The sequence below is a fragment of the Abrus precatorius genome, unplaced genomic scaffold (genome assembly GCF_003935025.1).
Source record: "Abrus precatorius isolate BTA unplaced genomic scaffold, Abrus_2018 Scaffold9, whole genome shotgun sequence".
Classification (NCBI taxonomy): domain Eukaryota; kingdom Viridiplantae; phylum Streptophyta; class Magnoliopsida; order Fabales; family Fabaceae; genus Abrus; species Abrus precatorius.
In genome coordinates this window covers 5,151,236-5,171,445 of record NW_020874439.1, presented here as the reverse complement: position 1 = coordinate 5,171,445, position 20,210 = coordinate 5,151,236, and the positions used below count along the sequence as shown (strand labels likewise).

The following is a 20,210-nucleotide window of genomic DNA, read 5'->3' as shown; positions in this document are numbered from 1 at the left end:
TTAAAATTATAAAAATATAATAAATATTTTTTAATAAAATTTTATTATTAGTAATTATTTATTTTTAATTTTAAAAATTAAAAACTAAAGTTAAGTCACGTCAGAGTATCACTCTTACGTTTTTATTCGAAAATTTTACTTTAAGAATATTAATTTTTCTTTGTCCTTATATTAGTTGGAATCACACGTCTCAGACAATTCTCATATCATAACTTCACATTAATGCATTGGTACTGCTGCCACTCCTGACGATGACTTAATCATGAACGCTTCTTCCACGAAATAAAACAAATACAACATATATTTTAGTATATTTTTATAATTAGTTAATTTTTAAAAATTAATTCATAAGATATGTATTTCATTATTTAAAATTAATCTAATTACACAGAATGTATTTGTGTCCAAAAGCATATTATTAACATTGCTTTAAAATTATTCAAAATATTAAAGATAAAAAATAAAAAAATTCACAAGAGTAATAAAATGAGTTAGCGTAATAAATTATTTAATTAAACCTGTGAGTCATTAAAGTGTATTTAATTAGGTAATACAAATAAAAAATAAATTTGTAATGTAGTATCTTAAATTTTTTTTTTATAAGTATCGCATCTAAAAAAATTATACTAATAAAAAAACATATAATAAATTATAAAAAATATAAATTATTATATATAATTTATTTAAAATTATATTATTTATATTATTTACTAGATGATCCTATTATTTATAAATATAAATATATATTATTTAGATATATTTGTAATATATATATATATATATATATATATTGTATATTAATTTTTTATTTGTTTTATAAATTTTTAGTTTCAAATAAAATATAATGTATATTTAAGTAATTTTTATTTATCATGAATAAAAAAATTATAATATAATATATTAATATAATAATTAAATAATTGAATATTATTATTAATAAAAAATAATTAAATATTAATTATAATAAAATAAAAATATAAAAAATATATTAATATAATATTTTTATTTTATTTTAAAATTTTAATTTGTTTAATTTTAATTATGTTCCTTTCTTACTAAAAAATTTAATTATTTTTCAGTTTATTTAAATATAACAAATATAATAATTTATTATTTAAATAAGTATTTAAATATTTTTAATTTTAAATAAAATATAATTAATATTAATATATTATAACATAATATATTAATAATAATAAAATTAAGAATATAAAAAATATATTAATATAATATTATTATTTCATTTAATTTTTATTACATCTTATTTTTATTTGAAGATTTAATATTTTTTAACTTATTTTAAATATAAAAATTTAGTATTAAATAAATTTATTATTTAAATATATAGCTAAATATTGTTATTAAAGTTTTGGTTAATGGGGCTTATAGATTTTTAAAGATAATACAGAATATATTAAACAAGTAGAATTGTGTCACTATCCATGCACTTTATTTAAGAATAATTGTAGGTGTTCTTTTGCTGAGTACATACGCTAACAGGGCTTTGGCTTCCTCCGTTTCCAATCTCAAAATCTACGCATTGCAGCTTTAGTTTCGATACAGTCTCTCTCGATCATTTCAAGGATGGCTGAGTCAATTCCATTTGCTGTTACTTCAAATCTCATTCACAGGTTCCTTTCCGCACCCTTTCTTCAACCTTTTAACTCTATTTACCGTACCTTTCCATTGCTCTTCCAAGGCGTCATAGCTGAGCCTTAAATCTCACAAGTTTCTCTCAGTTGTTAAACTCATTAACTTAGAACCAAACACACTGTTAATCCTGTGTTCTTTTTATTCTGTCTTATAAACTGTTTAGTATGTATTTTATTTTATTTTTTTAATCTCTGTTTATTTTAGATTTCTCTTTACTTCTAATTGTTTTCAACACAGTTTTGTGTGTGTTTTTTTTTAAATTTCTCTGATGGTTGGCATGTGAAGTTTATTTTGTGGTATTGTTTTTGTGTTTTTATTTTTAACTGTGAATTTTATTCTTACGCTTTCTTTTATCTCTTTTATAAGCACCCTTTTTTTTTCTGCATAGTTTTCAATTATCCTTATTTTGTTTTTTGAGTTTTAACCATTCACTTTTTTTATTTTTTTCTCAAGGTAAGTTTCTAACTTTTTCTTAAAAAAAATTAGTATTTAAAGTTTGTTAAAGCATACAATTCAATCATGATAGTAAAAAAAAAAAAAAACTAATGTATAATGTTTATTAAAAAAAAGTTAAATATAAAAAGATGAATTAATTTGTTATTCCACACATATTCTTTTCATTTTTAATTAAGTCCTTCTAGTTAAATTGTTTTTAATTAAAGTCTATATCTCTATTAAATATCAATGAGATGATATTTTCAATTTACTAACCTATTACTTTATTTTAAATTTTCTTTTTTATGATTAATTTATATAGTTAAATTTCTCTAAATTCTCAAATCCTTTTATTACTACGTGATAAAATATAATTACCAAATTTAACTCAACTTAGCGTAGCTTTCCATTGCTGTTCCAAGCCAAGGCTTCATAGGCAAGCCTTAAATCTCACGAATTTCTCTTAGTTGTTGAACTCATTAACTTTGTACCACACACTCTTTTAATCATGCGTGTTTTTTTATTCTTTCATATAAACTGTTTAGTTTGTATTTTATTTTTCTAATCTCTGTTTTTTTATATTTCTCTTGACTTCTAATTGTTTTTAACACAGTTTTATGTCTGCGTTTTTAAATTTCTCTGATGTTGGGCATGTGATCTGTTAATATATTATTTAAAAAATATTTTATTAGAATAGATAATGTCGTCTAAATATACCACAATCATATTCTTCTGAAGAAATTACAAACAAATGGATATATTATGATATTCTCATTTCTATTTTTGAAATTATATATCTCTTCCCATAAAAAATTAAAACATCATATTTTCTATTTTATGATTTTTGTAAAGCATTGTTTAGCATTTACATGTCTTTACTTTATTTTTTTTATATATAGTCTATTTTTTATTTAAATGCCTTTATTTTTCAAAAAAATTTCACTTTACCTTTTTCTTTGAATACGCCAACGTTGTAACTCATCTGCATCTTATACCTTTCTTCAGATGTGAGAATTTTAGCTTTATTTCATTATTTACTTCTGAGACAAAATTTTAAAATTTTTATAACAATAATAAGTATTTATTGTTTCATAAAAAATACATTGAGTCCACTGAGCCTTCTGAAAAATTTAAAAAAGGGGTAAATTTATTCAAAGAATTATTTTAGTAAAAAAATTCAAATAAATATTTATCAATGCTTTAACCAAAAGTTTAAAATAGATTAAATTGTGATGATTTTAATTTTAAAAGATTATATAATTTTAAAATAAAAGAGAAAGTAGTGTAATATGCATCTTTTAAGAGAGAAAATTTTAATTTAATTATTTATGTATTGTCTAAAAAATTTTTATTTTATTGTTTCTAAACCAATCGTGACTCTAATATTTTAAGAAATTAATCAAAATAAATATCAAGTTGAACCAAATTCCATTTTCAGCTTTTTAAAAATATTGAATAAGGATATGTATATTATATTACCCTCATTTCTATTTTAAAATTATATAACGTCGTCTCATAAAATAAATTAAAATGTATTACATTTTAATTCATTTTAAGGTTTTTGTAAAGCAATGATAAACACTTGTATGTCCTACAAAAGACAATGACCTTTATGTCCATTGAAGCCTACAATCCTAGATTTTAGTTTAACATCAAAATAAAAAAATCCATCGTCTTATAGCAAAAAGTAAATGACCTTTATACTAAGACTAGCGCCACACCAAAATTATGTGTCAACAAGAATCAAAAACCAAAAAATTAAAGGAGAAAATTTGAAACTAAATACAAGACAAAAATTACACAGGAATAGATACGAAGTGTAAATTGAGAAAATATAATCACAAATTTTTTTTGTATGAATGCAAAACCCTTTTGTTTCATACAAAAAAAAACGTAATTTAAGAGATGATGTGTGAAAAAACATGCTTTGATTGAGTAAAATTATAAAAATGATAAGAGAATTGACAAAGGAGTTGATTGCAAAAATAAATGTTTTTGGAATTTAAGAGAAAAGAGAGAGCGTAATCGGAAGGCCGAATAGAAAGGATGAAGAGTTTCGCATTGTCCAAATAGAGAAGATGAAAATGACTTCTATTTTTTCAAATGTTAACTTTTTCATGTAATAAAATATTAAAAATAATAATGATATGACCTAAAATATTAAAGATTAAATGTTAATAATTTTTTAAAACTGTATTATAATAATAATAATAATAATAATAAGACAATATTAACGTAGACTCATAAATTAAAAGAGGAAGTTAAAATATTAAAGATTAAATGTTAATATTTTTTTAAAAGATTAATTTTAAAGAGTACTACTCTTATAGTAACAAAAAGACATAATTAAGATTATATATAATTTTAATATTTACACAAGATAATATTTTAAATTATCTTTTAATAATCATAGAAATATTGATAAATAATTACAAAGACAATGATAATAATTAACTTTTAATAATTAGGAGATATTTTTAACACACTCACTCAATTTAGTGAATGAGTATCTATCATTCCAAATTGTGTAAAATGTCTTAGAATTGTTTAGCTTTCAATTTTTTAGTCAACATGTCTATTAGTTGATCTTTAGAAGAGACATAATCAATAGCTATGAGACCACTATCCAATTTATCTTTAATGAAATATTAATCAATCTTTATATGTTTTATGACAAGATTATGAACTATGTTTATGACGCACTTATTATCACACAATAGTTTTATAGAACCAATGAATTTTAATTTAAGATCATCAAGATAGATATTTATTTGTAAAAGTTCACACTTCTTGAGCCATAGCTTGGAATTCAGCTTTCACACTTGAGTTGATCACAACACTTTGTTTCTCCTCCAGTGTTACTAGATTTTCTCTTAAAAATATACAATATCTTGAAGTGAATTTTCTATCTACAATGGAACTTGCATAATGAGTGTTTGTATATACGTTCAAAGCAAGAGAGTCTCTCCCCTTTTAAAGAGAGTGTCTCATTCAGGACTTCCTTTTCAATACCAAGAAAATTATTTACTTCTTGTCAATGTCTTTCACGTTGATCATGCACAAATTGGCTAACAATACTAACAAATATGGAATATTAGGTCTAGTATGAGATAGGTAGATTAACTTTCCTATTAGTCTTTGGTATTAGGCTTTGTCTACAATAGGACTTTTTTCTTCTCCTCTTATTTGACATTTTTGCTCTATAGGTATTCCAATAGCCTTAAATTCCAGTGTTTCAGTCTCCACGAGAAGATTTAGAATATATTTGTCTACAATAGTTTTAACCATCCTACTTTTTATATTCTAAAAATAAATAACATTTTATTGTACAATGGAGAATAAATTAATTTTATTCAGTTTTAGAAATATAATTATATGAAAAAATTTGAATTTTTCTTAGATTGAACATAATTGCAATATATATTTTTACCATTTTTACTATTTAGATCATAAATATTCGTAATGAATAAAAATAAATTTATAAAATAAAACAAGTAGCATAAAAATACAATGACATTGAAACTTTCTTGAAAATGAGTTCTTTCATAATACTTTGCTAAGAATATTAAAAATATATTTTTCACAATTTTGAAATTGAACATAAAAATAATAGAATTGTTGAAATTAATTGATAAATTTTACAAATATAATTTAAATTATTATTTACAACAATCTCTATCAAACCTCTCAATATTTAAATTCATCATACATTATGTACATATCAGAAATTTAACTCTAAAATTTAATCAAAACTTTCACAACTTTAATATAATTTAAAGCCTACAGAGTATACTCCTCCTTGCAACGCCACTGAGAATATAATCCTAGAGCATACCATCCTTCATTTTAAATTTCTGAAAAATGGTTGTAAGGGTGAGCAATCCCACTCTCAATAATTCTTTAGTTTAAAGGTAATTCAAATTAAAAATAAGAGACATAGATTCTTGTACCAACATAGTAAATAATATTATTTTCAATACAAAATTCAAAAAATCATAGCAACAACAATCAGATTAATTATACTTTAAATTACACACTGATATAATATCAATCTAAACTTTTTCACTAACATACATTCCACAGATCAATAGATTATTCTATCCATTACTATTACATCAAATACTTATAATTTCCGCACCACTTCATTCATTTCATATCGAGCAGTATGTTATAATAAGTGCATTATAACAATATTAATTAATGCATTATAATACATGTATTATAATTACACCTGTCGATATATTACAATATCTGTATTATAATTACATTGATTAATCTATGATGATTCACCTATTATAAACACACATCTCATACATTCACATTCATTGCCTTTGGGATCCCTTGAGGTCTTACATATGTATAGATAGTTATTGGTTAGCCGCAATAACACAGATACAACGTGTATTCTCCTGACCACTTTTAGCAAAGGTATAATTAGGAGTCTCGTCAGGAGATGAGTGTGTGGCCTGTAAATGCTTTTCCATTCAGCAAATCTTTTTGCACTTTCTTACAATTAGCATTCATCACCCTCATTTCTCCAAAATTTTTCAAATATTCTCCTGACTCTATACCTTCAGTATATCTCTATACTATCTATACAGGGTCTCAATATTTCTCATGACCCTTACTTCCTCAACATTTCATATACATTCCATTTCTCAACATTTTGCATTAGAATTCGCTTTATCATCACTTCAATATTTTCCATGATATATGTCACATCATCAATTTAGCATCTCATATTCCATACAATTCATCATCATTTCTTTTCCATTTGATAAAATCAACAACTTAAATTCAACATGCAGACTCATTCACATCAGCTCTTTATTCATAAATTTTGAATAAATACACATTACTATACAAAACAAGCAAATACATTTTATGAGGACACAAATTCACTAACTTTCCCATTCCTCAATTATTAAACACAAATTCATATTTATCACACTACAAAATTTCAATATTAATAATTCATCAATCTATTTCACATCAATAAAGTATGCCGAAGGTCAGTCATCCTCGAGCTCAGACCAGTTACGCATGTTCATACACATTAAGCTAAATCACAGTAAAAATTGTCGGAGGTTATGCTTTCTTTCAGTCTTTTTATAAATTCATCTATCTTGGGGTTTGATCACTTTTCATCCTCTATTATCCAAAATCATAACCCAACAATCATTATATGCACATATTGATACTAAAGACATAAACTTTCCTAAAAATTTGTTTTACTTGTAATTTCTGTTACAAAATCCTAGTTAGGTGTGTTCAAAAATAAATCATCATACTTTCTTGCTCCAAATATCCCAGTTAATAAATACTTTACTATTTAACACAAAAGTATTAAAATTTCTAAGCAAACTATAGAGTAATAGTTAGAATTCGGAATCTACTCCCCTTACCTAGAAATGAGTCTTTACTATCAAATCCTTCTAGAGGTCCAGAGAGAAGGTACAACTTGTCCCAAAATGGAAAGTTTTGTCTAGAATGTAAAAAATCTCCCTAAATATTACAACGTGAACACTTATTAAGAAAGAGAAAACCGAAGAAAAGAGATAAAGCTAGAGATATGAGCTTCAAGAAATTTATTTTGTTTCGAATATAATGGACAATTGAGCTCAGATTTGGAAGACATTCAAAATTCAGAATAATTTCTCTTGAGAGAGGATAGAGAGAGAATAGAGAAAACAAGGAGAGAAAATTGTTTGGTGAAAAATAAAGGTTTTCCAAGACTGGGGTTCCTTAAATAGTCTTCTAAACTCGCGCGATCTCGCTTGAGCGAGATCCACCCTTGCTTGGGTGAGACTTCCTCGTCTGAGCGAAATAACCAGACAGTGAGATTACTCATTTTTCTGCTATTCTCGCTTGAGCGATAATACTCTCGCTTAAGCGAGATATAATATCGCTTGAACGAGGTCTAGCTCGTCTGAGCGAGATTGAATCCAGAGATCCTAACTCGCCTGAGCGAGATCACTCTCTCTTGGGCGAGGTGACAGTTGGGTTAAATTTATCTTATCTCGTTTGAGCGAGATAGCCTTGCAACATTATATTTCTGCACTCTCAATCTCGCCTGGGCGAGATTTACCTCGCCTGAGCGAGATTTACCTCGCCTGAGCGAGATTTCCTGTACCAAACTTCTTCCAAAAATCCTTTATACTCTTTTCTAAATGCACTCTAATATTACTTAATATTAAACAAAACATAAATTACCAAACAATGAAAAGAGGATGTTACACAAGTTTTGTTTTATAATTTCATCATCACCTACAATGATTATATCATCGATATAAACCAGTAAAAATGTCAGCTTGCCACTTATGAGTGTTTTATGAAAAGAATATGATCTTCTTATCTTTGCTTGTATCCTAAGGACATCATAGATTGAGTAAATCTTTAAAATCATGCTTGTATCCTAAGGACATCATAGATTGAGTAAATCTTTAAAATCAAGCATGAGGAGATTGCTCAAGCTTATAATTCTTCAATTTGCCACTTTGTTTTTCACCATAAATTATCTTGAATCTTGAGCGAATATCCATATATACTTCCTCCTTTAAGTCTCTATGTAAGAATGCATTTTTTACATCAAACATATGTAAGATCCAACCAATGCTGCTAATGAAAATGATAGTTCTCATAATATTATTTTTTATCATTGGTGCAAATGTCTCCTCATAGTCAAATCCATCAATGTGAGTGTATCTTTTTGCAATTAATATGGCCTTATACCAATCAATGGTACCATCGGATCAATATTTAATAGTGTAGATCCACTTGTAAACTACCATTTTCTTGTTCTTGAGTCATTTTACAATCTCCCAAGTGGTATTTATTTCCACTGCACTATCTTTTTATTCATTACTTAAACCCAATTCTCATCCCTTAAAGCTTTCTATATAGACTTAGGGATATTTGAAAAATCAATAGCAGAGATAAAATTTTGATGTTGTACAAATAGATATTTAATGGATATAAACTAAGAAATATGATACTTATATAGGAATTAGACTTATAATTATTTAAAAGAATATTTAATAACTCAGGATTAATGGTACTAAAACTTACGTCTAGTTCGATTGACTGAAGTTGTCATTGGATTAAGTCAGGTTTTCTTATCCTCAAGAGAGGTGTACTTGCTTTTGTTTGTAATGAGTCACCTTTCCCTTTTCCTAAGTCAAAGGAAGGAGGAGTAAATTCCTATTGATGATAAGGGTTAAGAGGAAGAAAAAGACAAAAATTTGTATGGACCACTAGACTTGACTTCATGATGATTCTCCCCACGAAGTTAAATATGTAACTAAAATAACTTTGTCTTATTAAAGGTGACATCTATAGAAACATTGACTCAACAACTCGAAGGATGATAACATGTACAACCTTTTTTATTTGGAGTATACCCTATGAAAATACACTTAACAACGTAAGGATTCAAATTGTTACAATGTTGACTTTGAATATGAAATAAAAGCAATACAACTAAAGACACGAACCTCAAGATTTTTTAGGATATGAACAAAAGGAAGAAAGTTAGACATGGACTAAACAAGACTAAAGTCATTCAAAATGTGACTTGACAACCTATTGATAAGTAAGTTGTCATTAAAATTCTTCTCAATATGATTTTGGCATTGTCATATGAAATAACAAATTTTTGGTAACTTTTAAGAGATGTCAATTTTTTCTTTCTGCAACTTCATTTTGTTGAGGAGTATCTAAACATGTCAACTCATGAAAAATATTTTCTTGTAAAAATTGAAACAAATTTTAGTTCACATATGTTCATCCATTACCTGCCCCTTAACATTTGATTGCTTGTTCAAATTGAGTTTGAATTAAGTAATAAAAATTCACAAATATTTGAGTCACTTTTATTTTATCCTTTACAAAAAGGATCCATGTGATAAGTGTGTGTAATCATCAATAAATGATACAAATCATTAATCCCTATAAAAACTTAGCAATAGGAGCACATCCCTATGCATAAAAAATGATAGATCAAAGGGTACATTACTTTTTAAAACTATTTGGAAAGTAACACAACGATGTGTAACAAACTAACAAACATCACATTAAAAAAAAACTCAACTGCTTCTTTCAAAAATAAAGAAGGAAACATACTTTTATGCAATCTAAAAGGTAGATGACCTAAACACTTACGTTGAAGATAAATTTGAGAAGAGTCATGCTCAGAAGAAGACTAGTTGCGAAATTTGTATCTACTCTTCAAAAATTGTTTTCAAACTTTAGTTTTCATTGACATAAAGTAATATAACTATCTTTGTTTCTAAGCAACTCCAATCATTCTCCCTACGATAAGATCCTGAAAAATGAGATAAAAAGAAAAAGAAAAAAAGGTTACTGCATAATTTAGATCAGAAGTGAATTTATGAATGGAGATAAGATTAGTGGAGAGATGAGAAATATAAAGAACAACTTTTTTTTTAATAAAAGAGGTAGTGGGTTGAATATTACCAAAACTAAGAATGGAAGTTTGAAATCATTAGCAACTATATTGTAACGTGTACCAGCTAAAGTGGAATAAAATGTAAAAGAAGAAATGTTAGGAGTCATGTGATCAAAAGCACTAGAGTCAATTATCCAAATATCCTCAGATACAAAACATAAGGTATTTAAAGAAGATAAACTATAATTCTTACCAATCATGGCAAGACAGACATGAGTCATCTATGGTGAGAAAGACTTATGAGTAAAGTCTCTAGCATAGTTTCATTATGTAGGTTTTGTTAAGCATGTGAAGATTCCTAAATCCTAATCCTCCAGCCAATCAAATGACATTTTCTAGTACCCAGGATCCCCAAATAAATTTCTTGCACAAGCTGTTAATCGTATTACACACAACTATTGGAAGGAGGGCAAATTGCATTATATAAGAGGGTATATTCATGAGATATGATTGGGCTAAAATCACTCTACTTGCCAAGAAGAGGGTTTTCATCTTCCATAGGGAGAGTTTTTTTCCCCTAATTTCATCAATTAAAAAGGAAAAATGATTCCTTATGATGAGTGATAGGAATACCAAGATATTTACTAACCTGACTACAAGATTTAATACCCAAGAGCCCACTAATATTCTGCCTAAGGGCTAGGTCAGTGTTTATTGGAGAAAAATAGAGAGAATTTATCAGTATTTACTTTCAGTCCCGAGGCTTGACAGAAAGAATTCAAGGTGTTTTGGATAATAGAAGCTTGATGCAAGTCAGCCTTAGCAATCACAATGATGTCGTCTGCAAAATGAAGGTGAGATATACGCAGATCATGGGATCCAAAGGAAAAAAAGGCCCACTCCTTATTATGGATACTGTCTTGGATAAGATGGATAAGTCTTTCAATACATAGCACAAATAAGTAAGGGGATATAGGGTTCCCTTGGCGGATACCTCTAACAGGCTAGAAGGTTTTAGTGGTGCTATTATTCCAGTTAATAGTTGTTAAAGAAGAGGTGATACAAGTTTGAATGAGATTAATAATATCAGTCTAAAAACCTATCTTTTTAATGTATCTATGATAAAGTTTCATCTAAGCTTATCATAAGCTTTTTCTAAATCTAGTTTAACTATCATAAACCTATTTCTACCCCTAAGCTTATGGAATAAGTGAAAAATTTCCTAGAGAATCAGGGAGTTATCAATTCCTTGCCTACTAGGGATGAATTTGCACTAGTTAGCAGAGATCAAGTGAGACAAGAAGTCTCTTAGCTTATTGGCCAGAATTTTGGTGATTATCTTGTAGATCACATTACATAGGGACGTGAGCTTGAATTGTCTAATGGACTCAAAGCTTTCAAATTTAGGGATAAGGGTGAGGCAAGTGTTATTAACCTCAGTAATTACACTTAACCTTAGTAATTCTCTTAGGATCATGAAACATAGACAACACAAAATCATATATAAAGTTTTCCAACACCTTGCATTGATTCTTAAAAAATAGGGCATGAAGCCCATCAGGCTTAAAGGCCTTGAAATTCACAATACTGAATAAGGCAATCTTAACCTCTTCTATGAAAACTTTGAGAGAGAAAGAGAATCCTTCTATCAGAATCTCTCAGGGAACGGTCCTAGGGGTTGGAATCATAGTATAAAGACTTAAAGTAATTTAAAGCTGGAGTTTTGAAATCAGAGGAATCACAAATCCAATTCTGGTTGTTATCTTTTAAATCTTCAATTTGATTTTTCTTTCTCCTACCTATAGCAGCCTATGAAGGAACTTAGTATTCCTATCTCCTAAGGTCATCCAATTGGCTCTATATTGGTGATATCAATAAGTTTCCTCCTAATCTAGAATGAGCTAATACTCTTTCCAAAGGGTTCTCATAAGATTGGTAAGGAAAGGGTTGATTTCATATCCTAACTTTCTAGAAATGCCTTTTGTTCTACACAGTAATCATCTTTTTCTTTGAACAATACCTAGGATTTAGAAGGCATCCAAGACTTTTTGACTTGATCATAGAAGTCAGGATGGAAGAAACAAGGGGCAAGGAATTTAAAGTTTTTAGATTTCTAGGTGGGGAACTTTCCATTAGGGATTTTCAACCACAGGCCAAAGTGATTGAATTTTGAGAAGGGAATATGTATGACAATACTATTAATAAAGGTCATATCCCAAGTGTTATTCACAACAACCCTGTCCAGCCTTTACTTTAGATTTCCTTTATGTCATGTAAAAGGGTTTCCCTTGAAGCCTAAGCCTAAGCCAAAGAGACCACATTGAAAGAGACAATAAGCAAATCTATTAAGTATTCTAGGATTTGGTGGTTTACCTCCTACTTTTTCAGTACTATACAAGATAAAATTAAAGTCCCTAGCCAACGATCAAGGGCATCTGATAGTGGAACTAAACTCAATTAAATCCTCCTAATAGGTCGCCCTATGATGTTCTTAGGGGCTAGCATAGATAGAAGACTAAATCTAGTCCCCATACTAGGTGTTTTAACATTAAGGTGAATGAAATATTTTAGAGACTTTTTTTACTATTCCAGAGGCACCAAATGCCTCAAAAGTATCCAACAACATCCATTTTTTCACACTTATCAAAATTATATTTCTTGATAACCATATCAGCTTTATCAGAATTAATTCTAGGTTCAAGTAGAACAATGAAATCTAATTTGTACATAGTAATAAGATCATTAACAAGTCTATAAAAAGCTTTACCACTAGCCTCTCTATAATTCTAAAAAATATAATTCATGGGTAAGAAAGAAACAATTAGGTTGCATCTGCAGGATGTTGTAAGGGTGCCTGACTAGAGGACTTACAAGGCTCAATGGGGCTAATATTTTAGTTACAGGGATATCTATATCCATAAGTGGCCCTGGGTCAAGAGGCTTATCAATTGGAAGTTGTACTATTGAATATTGAGATTTCCAAGATTTACTAAGATTCCCTCCTCGCAGGCCTTGGATATATTTGCCTCTAGACTTATTATTATTAATATTTTTATTCATTATATTCATGATTGCAAATATTTTCTTATGATTTGAACTAATATTGTTATGGTCATCCTTCCCATTACTCTCCTCATTAGTTATCATGGGTAGACTAGTCCTTTCTACTTCCTTATTACCAAGTTCAGTTTTATTTTTAAGTTTACCTTTAGTGAATTTTTTTTTTGAAAAGTTACACTCAGTATTCTCAGAGTCCTTTAGATCTTTACCCTTCTCCACTTTCCTATTTAGGCGTCCGAGTAGTTTCTTTAGATTTGTTTCTGAATTATGTTCAAGGTCTAGGCCTGAGTGCCCCAAAATATCAAATCTCGATCCTGAGTTTGCTTCTTTACTTGTCTCATTATGAGAAGGGGTCAAAATTGGCCGATGGGTTCCTATCTTTTTCTTAATTGGTCGCTTAACTAGCATATAGGGCCTAAACAGGCTTTGTTCCTCACCTAAGCTGCCCACTTGAGTTGGATTAGTGGTATCATTATCAGGATTCTTGTGAGGTATAGATTCCTCTGTGTTGTTCCCCTCACTATGCATAAGGATCACTTCTGAATTATTATTAGTTGATTTATGGTCAAGACAAAATTCTTGCCTATGTCCATACTTCCCACAGTGGAAGCATATAAGGTGCAGACCCTCGTACTCTACTTTGATCTCTTGACCTAAGACTTTGAAAACAAGAACTAATTTTTTCCTAAGGTCAAGTTCTACACAAATCCTGACAAACCTACCTCTAGAAAGAAGAGAAGTATTTGGGTCAATTTTCAGGATTGCACCTAGGTAGGATCCAACCTGCCATAGGAACTTCTCATTATATAGTTCAAGGGAGAGATCTGGGATGCAAACCCAGGAAGCTAGCTTCCTAAAGGTATGGTCTTTAAGCTTGAATAAAGGCCTCTAATGCTGGACTAGGAGGTAGTGGTCTAGAATTAATAGAGATCCCTCAAATAATGCATATTTATAATCTTCAGTGGTTTCAAATCTAACTAGGAATACTCATTATTCAAATCTAAAACTTTTAGGGGGCTATTTCGCCCTTAAAGGCTGCCTAATTCCTGATTCAAATTATTAAAGCTTACTGATTTTCCTAACAATTTAACTATTAGAAAGTATTTCCAGGATGAGCACCATTGTTCATAGTCTTTTAGGGAAACTCTCAGATTAGGATATAGTGTTTGGTCAGTTTCTGGAAGACCTTGTTCATCAATTTCAGGACTAATATTTAACTCCTCTAAAATAGTATTAACAATATTCTCATTCCCTAACATCATTTCTAATTCGTTTACTTACAAAACTTTATCTTTATAGGAAACCTTAGTAGAAAAATTAGAGTTTGAAAGCACCTAATCATCCATAGCTTCCTCCGCACTTTCTTGTTGCATGTCACTTCCAGAGTCTCTTCATAGTCAGGTAGTGCCAAGCTTTCCCAAAACATGACTAGGTTTCAAGGTGAAACTTTTCCCAACAAGGACCACTTCTTCAAGATTGATGGTGTTGAGATGAAGAGAAGAAGAAGCCAGGGTTTGTGGGAGACCCTAGCTGAGCCGATGCTTTGATGTCACAAAGAGACTCATAAGGATCAGAACCCTTCACGCCTAGGAGGTTGAGGGTTTAAAACTCGAGTATAGCTTCTTGCGGTACCCGCTGTAGTTTTGTTTTATATTTTTTATTTCCCATCCAGTTTAATCCGGATCTTGCTTAAGCGATACCGAATCGCTTGCCACTTGAACCATCTTCCGTTGGTACTAATATTTTGTAATTTTATTATTCGTTTTTTTAGCTTTATAGTATTATTTTATTACTTTCAAAATTTTATAGTACAAAAAATTATTCTATTTTGATTATATAGTTTTATAAATATAGATAATATAATATTATGATTAAAATATTATAATATTATATTAAACAAGATAACAAAATATTTGACCACATTTTTAAATTTTATGATTTATTTAATTTTGAAAATAATATATTTTTAAAAAAATTATTTTATTATCAGAAAGTATTATTTCTAAATATTTCTATATTATATTTTATATTGATAGTTTATTTTATGCAATTGGCTTTGCGGGGTTTCTATTAAAATTATAAAAAATTGTTTCATAATTAGTATGTAAAAATATTTAATGTATGCTTGGTTTTCGATTATTAAGGCATTAAAATGTTCTAAAACAAAAAGACATTGTGGCGATCATATGTAAATTTTAAAAGTGATGTAAATAAGTTACTTTTAATATAAACAATTAAAATAATTTATTAAAAATATAATTCCTAAAGATATTTTTTAAAGAATGACCAAATTCACACATTACTTGTCATTATTAATATTATGTTATGCAGTTATATATTAAAAACATCCCTTCTTTTAACAGTAAATTTGTTTGAAACACTTTTTTTTTTTACATTTCAATTTTTAACAAATATTATTTTAAGAAAATTTGAAAACAAATATTTATTAAAATCAATAATTAAAACATGTATTTAATACATATAATTTAATCATATTTAATATTAACTATAAATAACAACTTGAAGGTAAAAACTTCTTTAGATGTAAATAATCATATGCTATAAAAAATTTAACAACAATGTCATTTGATCAGAATCTTTGACAAGAAAAAACAAAAAGAAATTTATTATAGCCTTCAATAATGATAAGGTGTCTGATGTGACGGAGTAAGATAGTAAAATATTTATTATAGCCTTCTATATATCATTTTAAGGATAGCTAAGTCACTTGACATCTCATTCATTCACAGGTTGGCCTCCGCAGATTTTATTGAATTTGGAGGAAAGTATGGTGTGAAGGAAGATTTGGAAGAGCTCAAGAAGACAATTGAATCTATCAATGATATGCTCCATGATGCTGACCACGAACAAGAAGATCAAGTTAGTGTGCGAAATTGGATAGTGAACTTCAAAAAAGTACTTCATTGCGCAGATGACTTGGTGGATGATCTTGCTATCGAATTTATGCGACACAAATTGGATGCAGCACATGTAAAACAAGAAAACAAGGTACTTTATTCCTTTTCATCTTCAAGCCGAATTGATTTTCCCATTCAAATGGCTGAAGAAATTAAAAATATACGAGAAAGTTTTGATGCTGTTGTAAAAGCCATGTATAAATTGAAATTACGCCCAAGATCTGTTATGGTCAAGCAAACTGATAGTAAAGGGAGGGAAACGTGTCCTTTTGTGATAGAGACAGATATAATTGGAAGAGATGATAGTAAAAAGGAGATTATTGATCTGTTGAGACAATCTCATGAAAACCAAAAAGTTCCTCTGATTGCCATTGTTGGCATTGGTGGTTTAGGGAAGACAGCTCTTGCTCAGTTGGTGTATAATGACTTGGAAAAGCAGAATTTTTTTGAAAAGCAAATATGGGTGTGTGTCTCTGATAACTTTGATGTGATAACTATTCTGAAGAAAATATTAGAATCAATCACTGGTCGACGTGAAGACAAGTTATCATTTGTCAACTTGCAAAGAAAACTTCATGAAAAAATAAGAGGTAAGAAATATTTGTTGGTACTGGATGACATTTGGAACGAGAGACATGACAAATGGGCTGAATTGAGAAAGTACCTGATGTGTGGTGCTCAAGGCAGTAAGATTTTGGTGACAGCTCGAAGTGAAAATGTAGCAAAGGCAATGACTGCTAGCACTTCCTATCCTTTGAAAGGTCTGACTGATGAAGCATCTTGGAGTTTGTTGAAGAGCATTGCATTTGATGATGATTCCAAAGGAGTGAATCAAAATCTAGAATCAATGGGGAAAGAAATAGCCAAAAAATGTAAAGGGGTTCCACTGGCAGTTAAAACCCTGGGAGGCCTGTTACGAGAAAAGGAAGAAAGTGAATGGGAGAACGTTTTAAGCGGTAACTTCTGGAAATTATATGAAGAAGAGCAAGATGGTATTATGCCAATTCTAAAGCTCAGTTACCACAAGTTGTCGCCAGAAATGAGACAATGTTTTGCTTACTGCTCTTTATACCCCAAGGATTCAAAAATTCCAAAGGATGAGTTGATTCGGTTATGGATGGCACAGGGTTACCTTCGATGTTCAACTGAAAAACAGCAGATGGAGGATGTCGGTAATCAATTTGTAAAGATGTTTTTGATGAACTCATTTTTTCAAGATGTGGATAGTGAATACGGTGAGATCATTAGCTTCAAAATGCACGATTTAATGCATGATCTGGCAATGCTAGTAGCCCGCGGTGATTATTGTTACTTGGATAGTAAGGCAAAAAAAGTTGAAGGTAGACCCCTGCACGTATCATTGGAATCTTGTGAAGCCATTCATTTGTTGGAATCATTAGATCCGACCAGGCTGCGAACTTTGATTTTGCCGTACGACTTGAAAGAAGAGAAAGATTTGTCGGTTATTGCAGAGTCCAAATACCTACGTGTCTTGAGGATGCATCATCTCCCTGATTCCACTGAAAATTTGAAGCATTTAAGATACCTTGTTTTAACACAACCAAAAAGTCTTCCCAAATCTATAAGCAATCTTGTTTGCTTACAAACATTAAAACTCAAAGATTGCGATGAAGAATCATTTAGAGAAGTAGTCACAAAATTAGTTAATTTGAGGTGCCTTGATATTGCTCGTCATTGCTTGAGTGGAATGGCAGTTGGGTTGGGAAAACTATGCTCTTTGCAATTCTTATCGACCTTTGTTGTGGGAGACAGCCAAGAAATAAAATATGCCACATTAAATGAACTGAAGGCCTTAAACCTCAGAGGCAAATTAAGAATTGAGCATCTCAATCGTGTCAGAGAAGTGGCTCTTGAATCACAGCACGTAAATTTAAAAGAAAAAAAATTTCTTCAATCCTTGACTCTGGATTGGTCGGGGGATGAAGACCGCCTTAACAGTGACGACAGGTTGCAATTATTGGAAAACCTTCAGCCCCACCGCAATCTCAAGGTTTTGAATGTCTATCGTTATCCAGGCGTGCGTTTCCCAATTTGGCTTTCTCTCCTCACAAATGTTGTTCACATCACTCTCTCTAGCTTTGATAATTGTGGCTGTCTACCACCGTTGGGAAGACTCCCGTCCCTGAAGTCACTTGTTTTGCAGCGTCTTGATCGATTGGAATACATAGATCTCTACGAAGATGGTTTTGCAGTATCTTTGAAGAGCCTCTCATTATTTGCTTGTCACAGGCTCAAGGGATGGCGGAGGCAGGGAGATGATATCAATGATTCACATAATCTCTCATCATCTCTTTCATTTCCTCATCTTTCTCGACTGGAAGTCTATTTTTGTGAACGGTTGACTTGCATGCCTACTTTTCCAAACGTTAAGGATTTAAGATGGCGTCATTGCAGTGCGGAGCCATTAATAGCAACACTAAACTCAACATGTTCAGCTGACTCATCTTCCGCTGCTCCTCTTTCCTTGCTCAAACAATTGAAGATTTCTCATCCTATGAATTTACCAAAGGGTTGGATGCATAATCTGACTTCTCTCGAGTCTCTTCTAATTGAACGGAGTGAAAGTAAAACACTTGAGGAATTTGGAATTGGGTTTAAGGACGACACCAACTGCCTTCCTTCTCTGCGAAAAATCAGCATAGAAAGGTTTGAAAGGCTAAAGGCTTTGCCCGATTGGATTCGCAACCTCTTATCGCTTCAGCACATCGAGATCTACGATTGCCCAAATTTGGCATGGCTGCCCGAAAGAATGAGTAGTCTTACTAACCTAAAGATTTTTGAGGTCAGGTATTGTTCCTTCTTAATTAAAGAATGCCGAACAGAGGGAAGTGCTGTTCGTCGCCAAATCGAACATATCCCACAGATCATCCTTCGTGATAAGTGATGATAAAGGTACTGCTCAGATTCTGATGCGTATTTATTCTGTGTAAATGTCGTGTGTATTGGATTTGCTTTGCTAATAAAATACTTGAGTTAGTGTTCATTTGTTTCAAACATAAATAAAAATTATCCTAATCATATTAATTTTCAATTGTTAAACAGAGTCTTAACTGTCGTATACTTTATGCCAAAGTTTTTTTTTTTTTTTTTTTTTTTTTTTGCTTTGCACCGCTACTATTACAAAAATATAGTTTTTAAATTTTAATATTATATAATTTAATAAATTTTGTAAATAAATATTTAATTATATTAATAAGATTAAATCAAAGAAAGATAATTATAAAATTTGTGTTAGAAATTCATTTAAAAAATTAAAATTATTTTATAATAATAAAATTATGAATATTAATATATAAATATTTATTTTTTAATAATAATATTTTATTATATTAAATAAGAATAAATTAAAATGAAATTTTGAAAATTAGAAACTAATTAAAAAATGTTTAATATAAAATTAAAATTAAGACTGAATTAAAAAAAATTAAATATGAAATGCATAAAAAGTCACGTGACATAATAAGAAAGATAACTAATACCTAAAACTTTCTTATTTAACAATTAGAATCCAAATTATAAAGGCATTATATGCGTAGGGAATTGATTATTGATGTAAAACAAATATACACTAATTTGGGTTCCTTCTATTTCATAAATATGAAATATAAATTGATATTTTGTATAGTTTTAATTTCTGTTTACTTTTTACAATTTTTTAGATTTTTATTCTTAATTTTGAATTAAAGGTAAATTTTCAAATTTTAGTTTTATTATAG

At 29.4% G+C, this 20,210-nt stretch overlaps 1 protein-coding gene across 1 annotated transcript; it reads left to right on the top strand.

The window, feature by feature from the left end:
* Positions 1-1,488: 1,488 nt before the first annotated feature.
* LOC113851576 (putative disease resistance protein RGA3) lies at positions 1,489-19,561 on the top strand. Its single transcript, XM_027482093.1, has 2 exons — positions 1,489-1,631; positions 16,306-19,561. Exons 1-2 carry the CDS (start codon positions 1,585-1,587, stop codon positions 19,376-19,378), a joined length of 3,120 nt encoding a protein of 1,039 aa, XP_027337894.1. The 5' UTR covers positions 1,489-1,584; the 3' UTR covers positions 19,379-19,561.
* The last annotated feature ends 649 nt before the right edge of the window (positions 19,562-20,210 follow it).

Excerpts from the sequence above, each read along its gene's own strand:
- LOC113851576 (XM_027482093.1), top strand. The coding sequence starts at position 1,585 with ATGGCTGAGTCAATTCCATTTGCTGTTACTTCAAATCTCATTCACAG. Across the intron at positions 1,632-16,305 it reads ACTTCAAATCTCATTCACAG|GTTGGCCTCCGCAGATTTTA; the intron begins GTTCCTTTCCGC and ends ATTCATTCACAG.